Source organism: Cyprinus carpio, chromosome B4, assembly GCF_018340385.1.
Source record: "Cyprinus carpio isolate SPL01 chromosome B4, ASM1834038v1, whole genome shotgun sequence".
Classification (NCBI taxonomy): domain Eukaryota; kingdom Metazoa; phylum Chordata; class Actinopteri; order Cypriniformes; family Cyprinidae; genus Cyprinus; species Cyprinus carpio.
Genome location: NC_056600.1, coordinates 7,903,660 through 7,923,803, shown reverse-complemented (window position 1 = coordinate 7,923,803; position 20,144 = coordinate 7,903,660). Strand labels below are relative to the sequence as shown.

Here is a 20,144-nt window from a genome sequence, read left to right as displayed (position 1 = left end):
TTACACGTAAAACAAACTGGTAATGTCATAGTGGTATCGTGTACTGTAATTGAATGTAGCCTAAGTTATACCTGTTGAACCGTAGACAGCACATGCTGTGTTCATCTAATAAAGATCTTCATCGCTAGCAAACAATAGCCTTTGCAGATTTGCTTTCAATTGACTGTAGATCCAAAGCCACGTCTTCAACCATTGCTATTGCAATGATAATGGACAAACGGAGTCACTTTAACATAAAAAAATATATATTTTTGATGGCTCACCTTGTTTGCTGATTTTCACAATTTTGAAATTCACAATTCACAATCTTTTACATATCAGTAGTCACGATAGGAACAGAGCTTTTCCAAACTCTGAATTTAAATGTTTGTCTGTTTTAAAGTGCTCTACACAACACATGTGGAGACACCTGCTGGTCAAAATGGTGTAAATGCAATAAGAACAGTGCAAACATGTTTAATGACACCTTTTACAAAGTGATTGCAAGTATTTTCCTGGAAGTTCATTCTGTTACATTAAATATGAAGTTTCTGTATAATTGGTGTTGTTTTATTCTTGTATTGTATGTTTTTGTAAGGGCTTGGGTAATCAGGCAAATTACATTTAACTATTACTCACCATTTTTCCATTATATACACGAGTGTTTGTCATTAAACTAAACCCTAAATTATACATCGGACCTGAGATCAGTTAAAACCATATATTAATCAGACGCTGGTCAATGGTTTCACCAGATTAACGGAATGTTTCAAAGTTTTGCTGAAATCACATGACTTGACCAGTCTGTCTCATGCTCTGAATCATTGATTCAAACAAAAAAATCAAAAGCACCCATAACTGTTGACTGTCCTATTAAAAAAGCATCACTTGCAATACTGAAGTTATATGCACAGATTACATGCTAAAAATGATCAGGTGATTCATGTTCTTAAACCTACATAGTCTGGGGAAAAAAGATGCATCAATGCCACACTAAAATTTAAAATGTGCATGAAATAAAATGTAGGGAAAGGGAAATGAGTAAATGGACAACATTGACATCTGCTGGCTCTAAACATTTACAACAGCCATAAAAGCCTGGAAATAAAATGCATACTTTATCAAATAAAAAAAAAATAATTTCTTACATAACTTCATAAACTTTTTTAAAAAAAATTTTATTTAAAAAAAAAAAAAAAGATATATCAACATAAATTGTCAAGAAAATTGGCAAAGTACACTACACACAATTTAACCAGCCACGCTGTGTCATCTTAAAGTAAAGTTTGCAAATGAAACAAAGTGATATGATATAATGTGAAATGAGTGTTTAAAACAATTAAAGCCGCGTTGTGGCTAAGCACATAATCAACTTATTAAAATGGAAAACAACTGCCAGACTCAATGGCTCAGTGGATAACCTGATGTGTTTGAATTATGGAGTTATGAGTTCAAATCCCACTATTGCTTACATTATACTGATGCTAATATATCCAACAAAGTGCCACAAACACAAGCCTTCAATGTGAAAGCCATGATGGGTTAGTGGCTAAACATGTTATCGGTGATAGAGGCATGGGTTCAGATCCCATCTCACACATGTAGAGAGACTCTGTAAGAGCTTTAACTGGTTTATTGTAGAATCACATGCAGGTGAACAGTGAAATATAAATTCCAGCACAAGCAAGAGATCTGTGGCTCACAGATAAGAGCGCTGCCTCACGGTTCAGAGGTTGCTGGTTCAATCCCAGCCAGGTCTCTGTGATATGAGTGAGTGTTGTGTGAATGAAGAGGTGGGGATGATTCAGGTCCCCCCCTGAGCTCCAGCACCATGTCCAGCAGGGGTTATGTTTCTTGACAGAAAAAAAATTAGCTGTCTAAACATTTTGAACCGCCGTCCCTTCCCCACCCATTTAGGTTACCATCATTTGCTTTCTACAGGGGTGACCCTCCAAAAAGAAAGTGATGGTAACCTACATGTGTGGTTCACAATGTGAAACATAAGTTAAAAGTCTTACCTGTCCTTGAGCAGATGTCCGTCTCTAAAGTCATTGTCTGTCCACAGCCTCTACTCTGCAGGGAAAACAGATAAACACAGATAAATAAAGAATTTAATTTAATGTAGCATGTACTATACGAGTTTGTTTAATTAAAAAAAAAAAAAAAAAAATAGATGTAAAAAAAAAGAATAATAATACAACTCTATATTGTACAGACAAAGATTTAAAACCAGTGCTATTGGAGGATTGACATATGTAGTTCAAAGACATGACAAACATCTCAAGACACTCAAGGCTATTCATATACAGACAATAATCTCAATACACCTGAAATATTTTTTTTCTATGGTCTTTAAAGTAAAACGTTTTAAGTGATGTAACTGAAAAAAAAAAATCGTTTTATTATTAAATTATGAAAACAATTATGAAAAGCAACAGAATTAAAACACATTTTTAAGACTAGTTTATGATTAAATTCTATTGTAAGCAAATAAATATTGCAAAGTGGACAAGAAAAATATCTGGTTGAGATTTCTGATACCACTTTCAGCGACCTGTTATTCTGACATCATATAAAAATTCCTCTATTCTACGCTGCTATTGGATACATACTATACCCCGCCCTTTAAAAAAAAAAAACAACCAATCCGGAAGGAGAGGCGGTGCTGTTCTCCACTCCTATTGGCCCGATTCGTTAATCAATCACACTGTTTGACAGCACGTAAACACACCCACCAACTCCGACTTTTCATCACTTGATTACAAGAACTGTGTATTGTTATTTGAATCTATTTAGATTTTTAATGTTTTGATTTTATGTGCTTTGTATTTTTTGTGTTTGATTATTTGTGTTAAGTGTAAATATGGTGTCTAAGATGCTTTATTTATAATTTCATAATTATTTCTTTCAACACTATTAACGTGTTTGTGGTCGATGATACATTTACAAACAGCCTCGAGGAACTGCTGCTGTCTCGTGGCACACAGTTCAGTGCGTCGAGTGAAATTACACTTTATTAAACGATCAACGTTAACTGACTTCCTATTAATAACTTCAAAATATCACATTTTTGATAAACGTTTGTTGTGTGAACGCGTCATTCAAACGCCACAGACGCGCGTGTAGTGTTTGTGTTTATGTGGGGTTTCAGTGACTCACATTGATGTGAAATGTTGTTTTCTTCCGAGGGTTCTACATCTTTTGATCAGTTTCATGTTGTCGAGGATCCGAAGTCTCTGAAAGTGCTTCTGCCGCCTCGTGGAGCACTTCACTTTATTATTACCTATCGTATCACAGCGTTAACAGATCACAGTTGCTTCATATTGGCTCATTTACTACATATCCAAGCGACACATACATTAACATTTTCATACTCAAGCAAAAGTCCATGCCTGCATCCCAATGCATCCTAAATTCTATGTAATATTAGTAATTAGTAATACTATTTAGGGCAGATAGGGTGGAAAGTATGCACATTGGGACACGGGGTATATTTGTTGTGTTAAATAAAGGCTTGTAATAGGTGATCATCAGCTCCCTCTTGTGGCTAATTATGCGAAACTACAAACCCGAGGTGGTCGGCCATAGGTGAGAGAACTTAAATTTAAGTTCAGATCTGCTTGCAACCAATGGGGGAAGAAAGTTACAGTTTCTGATGTTCTCAATTCAAAGCCTAATGACAATGTATCTTTTATTTTTTGTTCCTACTAAGAATTTTGAGGGGGGAAAAAAGCAAAGTGTGAGGTTTGGTCGAGAGCAGGGTTTTAACAGATAATCATGTACTCTTACCTCTGAACCTTCTTCCACAGTGTCTCATTCAAATTTCTAGTTTTAATTCCTGTGTTTTGTAGAGTGCACAACTTTTGAAAAAAGAACACAAAATTGTTTGATTCATTATCTCTTTTTACCAGTTTTTTTTTTTTTTTTTTTTTTTTTTTACAGAAAATGGTTTTCAGGTGCATGTACTTTAAGGTGCTTTGCATAATTAAGCATGTGTCAAATGTGTTAAATATTGCAACCCCAAAATACTTATGCATATAACAGATAAATAGAGCTCACAACCTTGACAATTTTATAATCTCTTTTTCATTTAATTTGTGCTTTGAGCAGGACAGTTATTTAAAACATTTTGTTTTAATAAATGTTGGACATTTATTAATGCCTGTAGTACAACAGAATTTAGAGACTGCTGGTAACTAAGTTCAAAACATTAACACATTCAAATAATCTCTCATCCAAAAAAAGAAAAGAGAACATGCATACACAACTTCAGTAGATTCAGATTGGTTTCTCAGTCTAGCGTTATTGTTCCACTGTCCCATCACTGTGACATGGAGTTCACAGCTTCCTCTTGTATTCTCAAAGAGAACTGCAGCAGAATGTCCCACTGCTCTGCTACAGAGAAGATTGAAGTTATTCCATAGCTTATGCATGACATGCTGATTTCAGCTGTCCTGAAGGAGGCCATAGGATCCACTGGAAATCACCTGATGCTTGTCTTCTTCCTTTCACAAAACAAAAACAGATCCACTTTAATATACTTCAGTTTGAACACATTCATTCAAAAAAGGGAAGGTTGGTAAAATGTAAAATGAGTCATGTAAGACATTATAAAAATTCTCAGCATTTATGCTATCATAACTAGCTAATACCCAGCTAGCAATTTTTGGTTCACTAAAATGTTTCAATAAAATAAAATAATACAAATAAAAAATTCCCTCCAAAATTCTGAGAAGGTTAGTTTCAGGGTATAAAAAAAAAATTGGAGAACATTCTGCACTCTTAAAAAATAAAGGTTCATAAAGGTTCTTTACTGGCATTTATGGTTCCATGAAGAACCTTGAACATTCATGGAAACTTTCAAATGCAGAAAAGGTTCTTTATAGTGGAAGAAGGTATCGCAACCAGTTTGGTTTGGTTAAGAACCAAAAATGGTTCTTCTATGGCATCACTGCAAAAACACCCTTTTGGAGCCTTTATTTTTAAGAGTGTGTTATAAGGTTATGTTTAGGTTTTCATTGTAAAAATCATCCCTGCAATATTCTCTGAAACTTGGTTTATTGTTATAAACTTAAAAATATAAGGTTATTACAGAAACATATCTGCAATGTTTAAGGACATTTAGTTCATGGTTATAAAAATTCAACCTAAAAATAACCATTAGAATATATTCGGGAAAGGTTAATTTATGGTCATAAAAATAAAACCTAAAATAACTTTAGAGAACATTATGTATAGGGTTGTTCATGGTTATAAAAAAGAAAATCGAAAAATAACCATTACATAATTTTGATATAGATTTTTTTAGGTTATTACAGTAAATAAATAAATAAAAAAACATGCAAAGTTGGTTTATGTTATAAAAATTAAACCTTAAAATAATCATTCTGTATAGGTAGGTTCCCTTTAAGTTATTACAAAACCTCCCTCCAACATTCTTGGAAGGTTAGTTTTTGGATAAAAAGAACTTACAGAGAACTTTTTGGTTCTCAAAAAAATAACCAAACAGGAACCATATATATGGGAATGTCAGGGGAAGGTTGTGTGTTTGCTGCTTCTCTTACGTTTGATTCGCTGACGGTTGGAGTTTGTTCTTTTGTGGCAGGTAAAGAGTCATATACAGGATTACTGATGTTTGGATTTGATTCTGATAGATTCACATCCTCATCCTCCTAACAATAGAATAAAATGATTATGTATAAACAATCAAAATGTGTATGTAATAGGCCTGTCAATCGATTAAAATAATTTCACATAATTTCTGTAATTCTTGCATTCGGCAATTTGTGTGCATGACGTTCAGCAGAATAATTTTGTTAAACTTTCTGCCTGGGTTTTGATTCTTAATAAACTGATAAATAATAAACCTATTTATCCACTAATAGTGAACTTTGACGGCCCTAATGTTGAAACATGAACACAAACAAGGATACCTTGAAATAATGGAACTGGAATGGCTTTGTTTTATGTGTGTAGAAATTGTATCCCACAAATGCAGCTGCTACGATGAGGATGATGAGCCCCAGAATGCCGATGCCCACCCAAGCCTTATGAGCCACGTGGATGGATGGAGGTTGAGGAGGAGGTGCTTTCAATGGGCCCTGCAGAACATGGATGACCCCATTGGATGCCAAAATGTCAGAGTCTATGACATATCGGTCGTTGATGGATCCAGAGGAGATCTATGAAGAGGAGAGATACGACAAGCAGATTAAACAGAGTTTATCCACGACTCAAATGATTTGACATGAATGGAAGTAATTTTGCATCCTCACCATCATTTGAAGGTTTTGGAAATCAGACACGCCGGTGATGGTCAGGCTGTGTCCCAATCGTGTTCGGACATGAGTGATGTTAATAAGCGCCTGCAGTACTAATGCTCTCCCATCCAATAGATGGTGCTCTATGTCTCTGCTGCTCAAAGTCTGTCGAACACATAAGAGGCATTAACAAAAGAGGCCAATACAGGGGGTTTCAAAAGTTAAGTCTAGAAGGGATACAGCTGCAGCTACTGGGCATCTGCACATCAATATGGTGTAATGTTTTCTTCTCACTGGACAACAACTATTACAGTTTTTACATTATTGTAAGGTTTAGAGTTGGGGTAGAAAATTTCTAATAGGTAGAAAATTTAATTTATTGTTACCAGCCGTACCTGTATCCCTTCTAACCACAAATGTTTTCAAACTAGGGTCTGTCCCCAGTGGGTCCACAGTAAATTTGAAAGAAGAAAAATATTTATTTTTGTTAAAGTTAATGTGTTAACTTTCATTATTTATGAAGTGTTTAATATAATATTTTTAATATGCTGCTGTGACTCAGTATTTATTGTGAAAAGTGCTTACAAATAAATCTGAATTAATTCAAAAAGATTTATATGTACACTAGCATTCAAAAGTTTGGGGTCAATACTTTTTTTTAAAATAAATTAATACTTTTAATTGTTTGCTTAGCAAGGATGCATTAAATTGATCAAAAGTGATAGTAAAGACAAAAATGTATATTTCAAATAAATGTTGTTCTTTGTACTAACAAAAAAATAATAAATAAATGAATAATTGTACCAAAAAAAATACATTTTAAATAAATGTTTTGGAAAACACTGATAATTATAAACAAGTTTCTTCAATGCCAAATGAACATATTGTAAGTTATTTTAAATTGTAAAAATATTTTACAGTATTACAGTTTTTTACTGTACTTATAAGAGACTTCTTTAACAAAACATTAAAAATCAATGTTATGAAAGTTATGAGCTGAAACGCTTTTAAAATCTGTAGTACAAGTCATGCATTAATGGGTTAATGTAAGAATAAAAGTGAAATAACTTTTTACTTTGAATTTGAACAAATGGCAGCAAAAATTAAAAATATAAAAGGCAGATGTGGGAGTCACCTGATTGCTAAAGAGACCATCATTATCAGGTACAAAGAGAGTGGACTGGATAGTAATGTTACTTAGGCGATTCACAAACTCCTTTCCTGCTGCTGAAGTTGAGTAATTCAGGATTTGCTAAGAAAAGACAAAGAGCAGTAACATCAAATCATTTCAATGCTTTAACAATAACAACATCAAACAAACTAGTTCTACTCACAGACAAGAAGTTAGACAGGGTTGGTCTGGCTGAGAGAACCTGCAGCAAGTTTCCTGTACAGGAGTATCCGTCACCAATGTAGCCAGTTTTACACTCACACTTCACATCTGAAACACACACAAACCGTCAAAACAAAAATCACCCGTGCTTGTACACACAGCTTCGCATATACCCCATGATGGCTTTTACCTTTCACTCTATAGCAGAACGTGTCCCACGTCTCACTCAGTTTACTGCGGATGCCATAGTCCACAATCCCCACATGTCCAAAGCCACACTGAGGGTTAGAGAAGCTCATGGGATATGCTACCCTTGCTTTGTCAAGCCAGCCTGCTGCGCACATGCTATAACCAGCCTGCAAGAGAAAAGACATCCAATAACATTCAGACAATCAGAGCTAATGGTTTGGTAGCCTAATATTACTGCTTTACTGTAAGAGCGCCACCTGCTGGGCATAGGACAGCTGGGTGTAGGTAGCGATAGTTCCTGCTGCTTCTTTGCAGGCCTCCTGAGCCATTGTGTAGTTGAGCTTGTATGTTCCCTTTGAAGAGCGATAATGGAAAACCCCCAGTGTTTTATCTGAAAGAAGAAAAAAATCATCGGCCTTTTAAGGCATCATGGTTAAAGCTATCACAAGAGACACTTTGTTCTGGTTTATTACTAAAGCAACACGGTCAAGAAAACAATCTCAGAATGGGTTGCGATGAGCAATATGGCATACAAGAAATATTGATTTTAAATCAATTTTGAATCAAATCGATTCATGCATGTTATCTGTTTACTATTTATTAGATTTATTGATTTATTTATTTTGTAAGATTAGGCACCCAAAGGATTGCATTTTAATTTTGTTGTACTAGTACAATGACAATAAAGACATTTAATTCCATTCAGTACTGACAAGGTTTTATTATTTTAAATAATTTAAAATAATTATTGAATTTATTTCTAAATATTATTTAAAATAATTCTTATTTAATTTCAAACTTATTTTATAAATAAAATGAAATTTGAATGAATTTTAAATTTATTTTTTTACAAATAATTTAAAATAACTTTAGAAAAAAATACAAATACAAACTTTTTGTATTAATTGTATTTTTAAAAATCCTGTTCTTTTAACATCAGTCTCCGAGTAACATTTAAGCCATGAAATAAACTAACACTTGCACAAAAAGCATTTCAAATTATAATTTCAAATAATACCCACCATTTTTTGAGATTTTGAGCCATGGCAATAGTGCACATAAAAAACATACCCTCGTAGTGCAGGTCCGTGCACTGAGCATCTGAATGGCACTGTCCATTATCCTGTAGACAGCGACTGACTGGCAACTGCTTCACTTCACACTCAATCCCATCGCCAATATAGTTGTCTTTACACTCACACTTCCTCTTTCCCTGGTGACAAATGCACATTGCATATGTTTATGGATGTACAAAGGTTTATGTATTTGTATAAAGATCACATTCTCTTAAAAGAGCTATAATAAAAGAAAGTTCTGCTTACAGCTCCAGTCATGGTGCAGGTAGCGTGTTCGTGACACCCACCGTTTTCACCATCAGCACAGGGGTCGACCGGTGAGCACTCAAAGCCATCGCCAGAGAAACCTTTGAAACACGTGCAGCTCACCTTCTCCCCCTTCTGACTGCATTTAGCATCCTTAGAACAGCCGCCGTTCCAGTACTTGCACATATTGGCCACTGCCAAAGAGGTAAGAGTGAGTGGATGGTTTACTTTTGTTTCATCATAACTTTTGCTATTGAGATCTTCATGTACTGTATGTACCTGTGCAGGTGAGACCATCTCCTTCATAGAAGGGTTTACAGACACAGGTGTTATTCTTCATGCAGACGCCCTTCTCATGGCAAGCCGGATTACAGACAGGACCATCGGCTGAAACATCAGAAACACATGAAATGGACTTACAGGTATAAAGCAATACTTGTATTTTTCTAGTCTGGTATATATCCCAACAACAAAAGAATAACAAGAAGCTCTGTACCTAGTTTGTTCTCACATCGTGGACCAGTCCAGCCCTGTTCACAAAAACATGAACCGGTACCTTTAGGACCCTCATCACATGACCCATGTTCTGTACAGTTGCAGGCTTAGGGAGAGGAAACCAACCAAGTTCATAATTATATCATTTATTATATAGTAAATTGAAATTTAATTTGAAAAGGCTCACCTTTGCAATCTGGTCCAAAATGGCCATCCACACACAGCTCACAGGCTACACCTGTGAATCCAGCATCGCAAGTGCAGGTGCCATTGCCTAAATGATCCTCATCACACTTGCCATTGTTACTGCAAGGGGATCCTGGACCCCCAGGACATGCTGGAAAACAGGAAAATGTTCTTATCAAAATAACTGCTATAAAAAAAATCTATATATCCCTGTTAAAATTGCAGGTTTTTGAGATGTAAAAATTGAATGGTTAAAGGTGCTGTAAGATTTTGACTCTACTAAAGCATAAAAATACCATAATATGTTTGCAGATATCTGAAAAACAATGCTACAGTCAGTTATTCTCCATTGAAAATGTGCCTTCTGGGCGGGAATGTCGGTCTTTGTTTTGGTTTGTGAAACCCGCCCACTGCCAGTTTACGCAATTGTATCTCAGCACCCCGGGTTGCCAGTTGACGGAAAACACACCATATTTCATTTCATTCATCATCAAGTGCGCTCATTCCTGTTGGTGTCTTCAATCTGGCAACCTGCGTGTGCGTCAAGTCTGAGGAGGAGGGGCCGGGTGAAAAAAAAACATCTCCAATATTTTGAATTTGGACTGCAATACCTAGTTCAACCACTCGCTGTTAATCCTACATACAGCACCTTTAATATGTTCTATTTGTACATATCAATAGGCGTGTGTATACTTGTAGCCATTGTTTTATATTTTACCAGCATAGCTCAATAGTTTGAACTGGGGTCTATGTCAACTGTTTACTGTGAATAGTACAGCGAGACACTGCTTACCAAGGCAGTCTCTGCCGTAGTACCCAGAACAGCACTTGGGCTTCCATACGACCACTGTACATGTTGACTGACATCCTGAAATCCCAGACATCAGCGAATCCGGAAGGACACACTTTTGTTCTGACTAGATTAAAAAACACATCTGAATTAGTGTTCTGTCTTTAATACAGTATCCAATTAATTAGATTTAAATGAGGCTTTAATCCATGGCTGTTATACTAGTTTATGCCAACAAGTCACATCGTCAATGTAAAAATTTAGTGTCAGATTTTTAAAATATTTTTGAAGAAGTGTCTTATGCTTATAAAGACTGAATTTATTTGATGAAAAATACAGTAAAAGTTAAATAATATATTATACTTAAAAATAACTGCTTTCTATTATATTAAATGTACATATATATATATATATATATATATATATATATATATATACATATATATATATATATATATATATATATATATATATATATATATATATATATATATATATATATACACACACATATATATATATATATATATATATATATATATATATATATATATATATATATATATATATATATATATATATATTTAAATGCAATTTATTTCTGTAATGCCATGCTGAATTTTTAAAAGCCATTACTCCAGTCTTAAATGTCACATGATCCTTCAGAAATCATACTAATATGCTGATTTGGTGCTCAAGAAACATTATATTATTATTAATTTTGAAAACAGTTGTGCTTATTACTATTTTTGTTCATTATCATAATATTTCAAGATCTGTTTTTAGACAAATTTTAAGACATATTTTTCTCCATAATATAAAAAAGTAAGGTTTGGCTTTGAACGAAAATAAAAAGTACCTTTGGCTTACTTCCAAGTGGGCAATCCAAAATAGCACGACCACAATACCTGCATGCCAACTATTGCACCAAAAGAAAAAAAAAATGCACAATGTTTTTCAACATACCAAAACAAGGAAGAAAGGTACATTTGATCTGATCACTTTAGCATTGATGCAAACGGCACACTACATACTACACTCATTGTACAATGTACTACAAGTACTTCTTAGATGTAATAAGTGGAAATACAGTACTTTGAACTTCACTTAGACTTACAGTGAAATCAATGGTGTGCTTATAGTCACAGCGCCCCCCGACGCTCGGAGGATTCAGCAGACAGTCAATGCCATAAATCATGCCTCCATTGAAATCAAGGTTTCTCTTTAAAATCCGACAGCTTTTATGGTTCACATAAAGCTCTCCCTGAGAGATAAATATCCATGATATGATGCATAGTGATTAAAGAAACAGCTATATGAATGTACAAGCCAAATGTTTTTTTTTTAAAGTACTCACTATATGCTCTTCCCCCATGCAGGCCACTGACAGATCTGAGCCCTGTTGAGTCTTTAAAGAGCTGGCATGGATGAGCTCTGAGGGCATTAGCTAGTGGACACAATACATTGAGATACATTTAAGCGATACATTAGGTAGTCAACACTGAATTTCCTGTCATTCTATATTAGTCTTGATCATTAATACAGCCATGCCACTTCCAAAAAATTAAACATACTGGATACAGACCAACCTTGGTGTCACGCACGATGTGATATCTAAGATACTCAGCTAGTTGATCACGGTTATGCATCGCATACAGGAAGTCTTTTTGCTCTTGGGCAAGGGCGCTCATTGTAGCATCCGTGGGCAGGAACAGAGTGACAGGCTGATGAATTGGATCCATCACCAACTTCAACGTATCTGTGTCTTAAAACAAACGAGGTAATATAAGACTTGGATTTCATTAGAAAGTAGATGGTTCTTCTAAAACTAACACATCAAAAGAGGATTTTATTAGTAAGAACATTTTTTATTTTTATTTTTTTACCTCCAGAAGCTTGTAGAATGTCTTGAAGCCATGGAGACTGACCACATCTGAGAGGTTATGCTTTCAGAAAAAAAAGACAATGACTAACAAAATAAAAAAAAAAAAAAAATCTGTATAATTTCAGAATTTCATGCTTGATTATTACTCTTGTCATTACAAAATAAATAAAAAATGTTGTCAGAGTAATCGGGGACATACTGGTGTGCTGTCTTGTCCTCTGTCTTTCTGAATCTGAAAACCAGGGGGCACTAGAACAGTGTCAATCTCATGGAAAATCCCGTTGCTACTTTCCAGATCACTGAACACCACTTTGGCTTTATTATTGATGTATATAGTATCCTGAAAAGAAATAATGAGCATGTAAATATGCATAACATGTATCTTATGCAGTCATCTTTATCTGAATTATCTATGCATCAGGCACACTGTACCCCCGAGTATGTAATGGTGAGGATGTCACCGGTAAGTGTGGTCAGGTTACGAGGCTGCATGAGGTCTTCTGGGAGGAGGGCACGGCAGGCCACTATGTGGTACCTCAGGATTTTGGCGTTTTCCGAACGAGTCCGCTTTACAATGTCCTTAAACTAAACAAAAGCAGTGACAATAACAAAACCTGCTATGACATCACAGTTTACTCTCTATTCATGATACACATTAAGAGATAACAATGGGTGAATCACATAAAACCTGTTGAAAACACATCCAGGTTATATTTTAGCCTATAATCTGATTCTGATTCTGATTCTGATTCATGAACCATATTTTCTTACTAAATACTCATTATCATAATGCATCCTAAAGCTTCATAGTTTGTAATTCTCTTTTTCTATTCTTGAGTTTGTCTCAGTGACAGTCTCTTAGGACATATTTTTTAGAGGTTTTGTGTTTATTTCCTGACTTTTAGTTCAGTCACATGGCACAAGGGACTTGATGGATAATCTTCCGGCCAGTTATGGCACAAACTGATAGGTCTTCTACTTGTAATCTGTCAACCAATCAGATTGCATGCTATGCAAACGAGCTAATAGGCTCATAATTTGTCAGCCAATGAGCTTGCATGCTGCCTGTACTGCTAACATTTAAATAGCCAGCTTTAGCCAAATGGCCAGTTTAGTCAATTGCTGTATGGTTAGCAGCTTTGTTGTCCATGGTAAAACTTGGGGTGAGCAAGTTATTTAAATGTTGAATCCTTCACTCAAGCGCAGATACTTTTTCTATTGTTTTGCAGGAGGTCATTTTCCCATATCTCTATCAGCTTGCTTAGTAATATCCTGCATTTGCTAATGGTAAGTTTTGGCCTTCATAGCATAAGTGTTTCTTACAAGATAGGCCTTAGCCAAACGGGCTCAGGGACACATGGTTCTAAAACTGTACGATGTTCTTCTGTGCCTATTTTACATACTTTTGAAAATCCAGCGTTTTGTTGATCCTGATAAGTGCTCGGCGCCACGGTATCTTTGTTTCCAGGCGGAACGTTAAAGAACGCGACACGTTTTGTGGAAATCTTGTAGAATTCAACCAATCCGATGACGACTTCGACACTTCTGAAGTGTTTCCACTTTTGTGTCCTATATGCATCAGACCTGCAGCCAACGGTCCGTGGGTGTGACGGCTGAGGCTGAGACTAGTGGCCCTCCAGCAGCATGATTAGAGACCATTCATTGGTGGCTTTGATGCTTGAAAGTCAGGTAAATTATTAGAATTTCAAAGTGCCTTTGCTAAGTTTGTCAATTGATAAACGGTTGAGGTTTATTTTGCACAGTACGTGGAATGCGGCTTGCAGTCTTGCCTCATGTATTTCCATATGAAGCGGTGCGATTCACCCCAATGTAGCAATAGCCTATTTTTTTAATTTTATACCCCAATATAACTAGATTTTAAAGTGTCATGTTTTTCTTTGTTTGCTGATGAGCTGTGCTGCCTTCTGTCTCTCTCCCAATGAAAACTAACTCTTATTTGGTATGTATACATGCTGTGGCTTGTTTTTGTTTTTTTGCATTCTTGCAATTTTGGATGGCTGACCCCTGCAAAACGGCTGTGGTTGAAGACCAAAACCTATGTAAGAAACTCATGCTCTGTTAACTAGTTTTAATGTTATTGTAGCAGTAAATAAGCCACAGGAGACTTATTTTGTACCATTTCAAATAGGGATGCACTGAATGTTCGACAACCGAAATATAAGCTAAAAAAAAAAAACGAATAAACCATACCGAACAATGACATGACACTATCAAATAGAGGTGTGCACTAATGCAGCAAACATGTCAGCAGTGTGGAATCATTTAAAACTGTCCGAGAAAGATGGAATATCATTACAAGCACCGACAGTCAGACTGTTTATTACTGCATCACATGTCTTCGATGAGAAGAGGAAGGGGTGGTTGCTGCTGGTTACTGTATGATGATTGAAATCGCAAAATGCCCTTAAACAATTTAAACTGCAGAACGTTGTGTTTTCATGAACTAATTGCATGTTCAAACAGCACTGCACTAGCTCGTGGCGCCAGGGTTCAAAGTCCAAAGCGTGAAGAAAATCTGCGCTTTAGTTACTCGTCAGTTGCTTAGTAACACTTATGAATTGAATTTTATGAAACGCATGTGACAGTGTGATAGTGCAACAAATGTCTCTGATGCATGCCTGATTAAAGGTTCTCAAAAATGGCCAATTTGGTTTTTACAAACTTATAAGTAAAATTGTGTTTTATTGGTATTAGGGGTCAAGTCATGGCCAATACATGTGCGTAGCAAGTTATTTCTTTGTTCAAATCTTACACTAATAAAACAAATCTAGAAAACTGAGTGACCACATTGCTACATTAAACTCTGCTATGTAAAATGTTAAGTTGGTCGCAGTGCCATGCACTTAATGCCTTATCTGCAGTCGTTCTAGATGCACATTAAAGGGGTCATATGATGCGATTTCAAGTTTTCCTTTCTCTTTGGAGTGTTACAAGCTCTTGGTGAATAAAGAAGATCTGTAAAGTTGCACAGACTAAAGTTGAAAATCCAAAGAGATATTAGTTATAAAAGTTGAGACTCGTCCAAGCCCCCATGAAACAGTTTGTTCTAACGCGCCTCCACATCTATACATCACTATGTGGGAAGATTTGCTAACGCCGCCCAGATGTTTACACAAAGAAAGAAGGTGTAACTTTTATTCTCGTTGTAGTATTGTTGCCACTGCTGCTGCCATGTCGTATAGACACTGTGTGTTTCACTGTGAAAGCGAAACTTTGTTTGGCCTTCCAAAAGAGGACTATATCCGCTTCGTCATGCCTGGGGCTGATCCGTGCTGGTCGCTAAGGAAATACATCAACTTTGCACTGGATCGCCAAATCTGCTTTCACCGTGGATGAAGCGGAGTCCAGCCCGGGGTCGTCACATGTGGTTGCTGCAAGACCAAGGTACACTCCTTCGCAGAATCTGCCTCAAGCCGCCCGCCTCTGCTCACTCAAGCTGGTTGCGGCTCACTGTTGGCCTCCGGCCTCTGCTCACTCAAGGCTAAGGTGTGTGATGTGGTTTCGTTGAGAAACAAGCAAAACAACTTTGTTTGGCCTTCCAGAAGTCACCACTAGAAGTCATGTTTATAATGGGTTTTATGTTCGTCTCGTCGTTGTGACCGGACAAGGCATCACTGTTAAGAGGCGTAATATTTCCATCACACGCTTGAGGCATTTGGCAAATCACAACGCGCTGGATAGCTGGCCAATCACAGCACTCCTCGCTTTTCAGAGCGATGAGCCTTATAAAAATCTACGCGTTTCAGAAGGCAGGGCGTAGAGAAACAATGTACAGTGTTTTTTTTTTTTTTTTTTTTTTTTTTTTTTTAAACCTCCTGTGCAACTATAGGTTAAAGAGATTAAAATACGGATATGCAAGTTAACAGGTTAAAGTATCAGTTTTGATGATATATTTTTTTTTTCATTATACTGTTGAACTTGACAGTATTTTCTCTCTATTTTATTGGGAGCTTCAAAGACCAAGGAAGCCAGAGTTTAAGGTCATCTGTGACCTGAAGAAGTGAAAATGCATGTGCCCTGTTTATCAGTATCCTTATGTTCATTGGGTAAAAAGGAAAAACTAAAATTAATTTGGCTGATTCCCCAAGTTTTCTGTAGCTATCGCAATATATCGATATCATGAATTATTTTGGTCACAATAACCGTGGTGTGAAAAATCTAATCGTGACAGCCCTAATTGGTACAATGTCTCCTAGAATGTTAAAAAATGTTCAGTGTTAGGGAAGTATTTTTAATTTTTATTTTGGATTTTTGATTTTTGATTTGTTGAGTGGTGATGGAAAATTGGGGAATGGGGTGAAAAAAACGTATTCAGCCTTTCGGCCCAGTGTTTCATTTTGTTTGGCTTCGCCCAAGAATGTATCCCTAATTTCAAATTTCTGACATTGTTTTATAACTCTTAAATGTTTAAATGCACTGTTAAAAGTAATGTGTTGTCCTTATCTAGACACATAGATGTGATAGGAAGGAATGTTTCCAACACATCAGTTTTAAGAGTGTAGCAAGTCTTTAATACAATTGAAGTGTACTGCTGTTAGTGTGATTTTAAGTCACAATTTTGCTTAACCTGATCACATTTGAGTCTTACCTCTTGTTTGTTGTAAGCGTCTGCATTGGGTGCGAAGACTGTGAAGGGACCACGACTTCCAAGTTCAGGTATAATATTTCTCTGTAAGTTCAGTAAGATCAGTCTCAGAATTTCAGGCTTAAAACAATGTTAAAATGATTAAGAATAAGCATACCACCAGTCCAGTGTAGAAGTCTAAGTTTCGGTTTCGAATCTCCTAAAATGACAGAAGTTCGTTACTGTTAAAGTATTGGTTCATTTGTGTGCCCGTTTATATTTTGATGTACTTCTCACTTTTTGCAGGGTGCCTTTGCAAATTTCTCCATTTCCAATAAAACCAGGCCCACAAGTGCAGTTCCTTTCCAGGGGTCCTGTCATGGTACATTGGGCATACCTGTGACATCCTCCGTTTTTCTGACAGAAAATAAGTAATAGTAGTACCATGCTATTCATGTTAATCTTTGAGCTGCAACGCAGCGACTTTTTTAATAGTGTTTTTTTGGTTTTGTGTTTTGTTTTTGAGTGTGTGTGAAAAATATTTTGTTTTAAAACGTTAAGCAATGAATTGTTGTGTTGAGGATGTGTTTTGTTTGCTATTGCTGTTGATGTTTGTGATTTTGTTATTTTGATCCAGTTGGGAACCACTAATGAAGTTGGTTTAATGCAGTTATGGAAAGCACATACCTCAAGACAGACATTGATAGCTTCACATTGCTTTCCATCCCCAGAAAAGCCTAGTTTGCAATAACATGCTGTCTGGAAACAAATTAAGCGAGTTTAATGTACAGTGCCATTACTTCAGCTGTATTCTATGGATGAGTCTCAAATCCTTCTCAATTGCGTCTTGGTCATTTCATACTCCAAATATTTTGCTTAATGTGAGACAAATGTTTCCTCTGATTTTGTGAACACATTTAGTCCGCAGTTCTTTTCTTTTGCATTACAGTAAGGAGAATGTAATATTGTTTATACCGTATTGGTAACATTTGTCCTGCATTTATTTTACATTGGGAGGGGAAAAAACGGTTTGTAACATTTGTCCTGCATTTATTTTACATTGGGTATGCTTTTTAAAAAAATTAAATTTTTTTTTTTTTTTTTTATACAGTTTTGGAACTTTGCAAAAAACTTAAGTGTTACTATAACTTGTATGCTCCTTGAACATTTAGAGAACATGACGTACTGGGTTCCCTTTATCTTGTTCTTTCAATTTTCTTTATTGGATATTAAATTTGGCAGAGGCTATTTGCTCTAAATGAAAATAAAAATAAATATTATTGGCAATAGATGCTATTTACACTAAGTGCAAATAGCGATAGATTCTATTTACACTGTTACTTTCTGCTATTTATGCTACTTATTGCAAATCATGGCAATTATCTGCACCTCAGTATTGTAATACATTATAAAACTGTAAACAATAACTTACTGAGTGTAAATTTTAATTCAAATTATATGGATGCTGCCTTATTGGCACAATAAAGCCCTCCCTACCCTAACCATACCCGATACTTTATTTTCAACTTTGATTATTTCCTTCATTTTCATTGAAAATAAATGCTTTTCTGATGCGATTTGAAATTTGTAAAGGGAGAAAAAAGTTTTGATCCTGGGTCGATCGCGTCGAAATGAGTACAACACTCATTTCACCATTTGTGCCACTGGAACTGATGTTTGGCGACTGTCTATTGTAATATTGACTAGCTGATTCACACGTTGGTGGGCGGAGCTAGTGTAAATGGCCTCAGCCAACAAGGCGGCCTATTTGCACTTTGTGTAAATAGACACTCCGATTAAATTTACCTTCATAAAACCTGCAGAAGTCCCGTATTCACTTATAAAATTGTATCTGATATGTTTACTGGCTATTTGAAAGGTCTGTTTATATTTGCCTTCTACCTTATTAGGGCCTGTATGAACGCATTCACCGTCTGCATGGCATCCCCCATTATTATCATCCAGGCATGGATTGACCGCTTCAAAGACACACACACACACATTAGCTTATATCAAATGTAATAAGTTAGTTTCATTTATAATACACAGCACTGCAATCACAATACATGTTGTGTACTACCCTTTAAACTGGATATTAAACAGACATACACACTTACAAATGCATACTTTTCCATCGCCGGCATAACCCGGGTGGCACATGCATATTCTCCGTCCTGGGAGAGTTCGCTTGCACACAGCATGGACAGAGCAGCCACCGTTATTCTCTGCACATGCATCCACCGCTGGGTTGGAAATAACACCGGATCGTACATTAAACCACCATTTAGACTCATTGGCTACAAATGTTAAAGTGTTTGAATGTTTCTTGAGATGCTTACCTGTGCAATATGTGCCGTTGCCCTGAAACCCTGCAGCACAACTACAGTAATATGTACTGTCCACCACTTTCAGCAAACAGCTACACACATCAAACCCAAGTCATAAACACAATATTTGAAGAGCATAGAAAGTATGAATATCACAAAAGCAAATCCAGGTCCCATGTTAGTGCTTAATCAACTGTAGATAAGGTCTTTGCAATTAGCAGTAGGTGTACCCGTCTTTAGAAATATAGGTATTTAGTAGAATTTATAGAATATATTTATAGAAATATAGAATTTTGGGATTTTTCTAAATGCATTTTTCCCAAGAGAACTCAATTAAGAACTTTTCACATATTTCAAACTGCTGCCCTGCACATTTTGTATGTGTTCCCAATCAGACACACCCAATTTAGTCCTTGCAGTCCCTACTAACGAGCTGATGAGTGGAATCAGATGTGTTAGATAAGGGAGACATATAAAAGGTGCAGGGCAGGGGGGCCTCCAGGACAGGTTTGGGAAGCACTGCTCTAGGCCATTGGTCTGAATCAATTCCTGGAGGGTGAAAGCTCTGCACAGTTTAGCTCCAACCCTAATCAAACACACCTGATCCAGCTAATCAAGGTCTTCAGGATTACTATAAACTTCCAAGCAAGTGTGATTTGGAGCTGGTTGGAGCTAAACTCTGCAGAGCTGTGGCCCTCCAGGAATTGAGTTTGAGACCACTGCGCTAGAGGTTTTATGAGATTTACCCAAGAATGCTTTGAGATTATAGCGTTTACTTGATACTGAGAGTAGT

At 36.2% G+C, this 20,144-nt stretch overlaps 1 protein-coding gene and 2 long non-coding RNA genes across 6 annotated transcripts in view; 1 reads left to right on the top strand and 2 right to left on the bottom strand.

The window, feature by feature from the left end:
- Positions 1-1,199: 1,199 nt before the first annotated feature.
- Positions 1,200-3,752, bottom strand: LOC109076102. Its single transcript, XR_002015337.2, has 4 exons — positions 3,338-3,752; positions 3,139-3,262; positions 1,998-2,052; positions 1,200-1,832 (listed from the first exon to the last, which is right to left on the bottom strand). It is a non-coding gene; the product is annotated as an uncharacterized LOC109076102 (long non-coding RNA).
- Positions 3,753-4,054: 302 nt separating this feature from the next.
- LOC109071746 (stabilin-2-like) overlaps positions 4,055-20,144 on the bottom strand; it is a 35,195-nt gene continuing 19,105 nt past the window's right edge. The window contains exons 41-68 of one of the 2 annotated variants that reach the window (XM_042721835.1): positions 19,364-19,443; positions 19,142-19,267; positions 18,927-19,003; positions 17,712-17,783; positions 17,322-17,441; positions 17,203-17,244; positions 17,049-17,129; positions 12,872-13,024; positions 12,639-12,779; positions 12,441-12,500; positions 12,144-12,320; positions 11,912-12,001; positions 11,672-11,818; positions 11,414-11,473; positions 10,558-10,681; positions 9,766-9,915; positions 9,580-9,684; positions 9,363-9,470; positions 9,084-9,277; positions 8,833-8,974; positions 8,019-8,152; positions 7,763-7,928; positions 7,574-7,680; positions 7,375-7,491; positions 6,255-6,404; positions 5,913-6,161; positions 5,544-5,651; positions 4,055-4,484 (exon numbers count right to left, since the gene is read on the bottom strand). In XM_042721835.1, the coding sequence (XP_042577769.1) occupies positions 4,425-4,484; positions 5,544-5,651; positions 5,913-6,161; positions 6,255-6,404; positions 7,375-7,491; positions 7,574-7,680; positions 7,763-7,928; positions 8,019-8,152; positions 8,833-8,974; positions 9,084-9,277; positions 9,363-9,470; positions 9,580-9,684; positions 9,766-9,915; positions 10,558-10,681; positions 11,414-11,473; positions 11,672-11,818; positions 11,912-12,001; positions 12,144-12,320; positions 12,441-12,500; positions 12,639-12,779; positions 12,872-13,024; positions 17,049-17,129; positions 17,203-17,244; positions 17,322-17,441; positions 17,712-17,783; positions 18,927-19,003; positions 19,142-19,267; positions 19,364-19,443 (3,340 nt within the window). In that variant the 3' untranslated portion in view covers positions 4,055-4,424. The remainder of the gene's footprint in view (positions 4,485-5,543; positions 5,652-5,912; positions 6,162-6,254; positions 6,405-7,374; positions 7,492-7,573; positions 7,681-7,762; positions 7,929-8,018; positions 8,153-8,832; positions 8,975-9,083; positions 9,278-9,362; positions 9,471-9,579; positions 9,685-9,765; positions 9,916-10,557; positions 10,682-11,413; positions 11,474-11,671; positions 11,819-11,911; positions 12,002-12,143; positions 12,321-12,440; positions 12,501-12,638; positions 12,780-12,871; positions 13,025-17,048; positions 17,130-17,202; positions 17,245-17,321; positions 17,442-17,711; positions 17,784-18,926; positions 19,004-19,141; positions 19,268-19,363; positions 19,444-20,144) is intronic. The other variant, XM_042721837.1, reaches the window with a different exon arrangement.
- Positions 13,568-17,495, top strand: LOC122136976. Of its 3 annotated transcripts, none has more exons than XR_006154477.1 (6): positions 13,568-13,726; positions 14,022-14,128; positions 14,488-14,499; positions 16,411-16,487; positions 17,043-17,116; positions 17,331-17,495. It is a non-coding gene; the product is annotated as an uncharacterized LOC122136976 (long non-coding RNA). The 3 variants fall into 3 exon arrangements; XR_006154475.1 differs by having other exon boundaries at positions 13,908-14,128; XR_006154476.1 differs by lacking the exon at positions 16,411-16,487 and having other exon boundaries at positions 13,908-14,128; positions 17,066-17,116.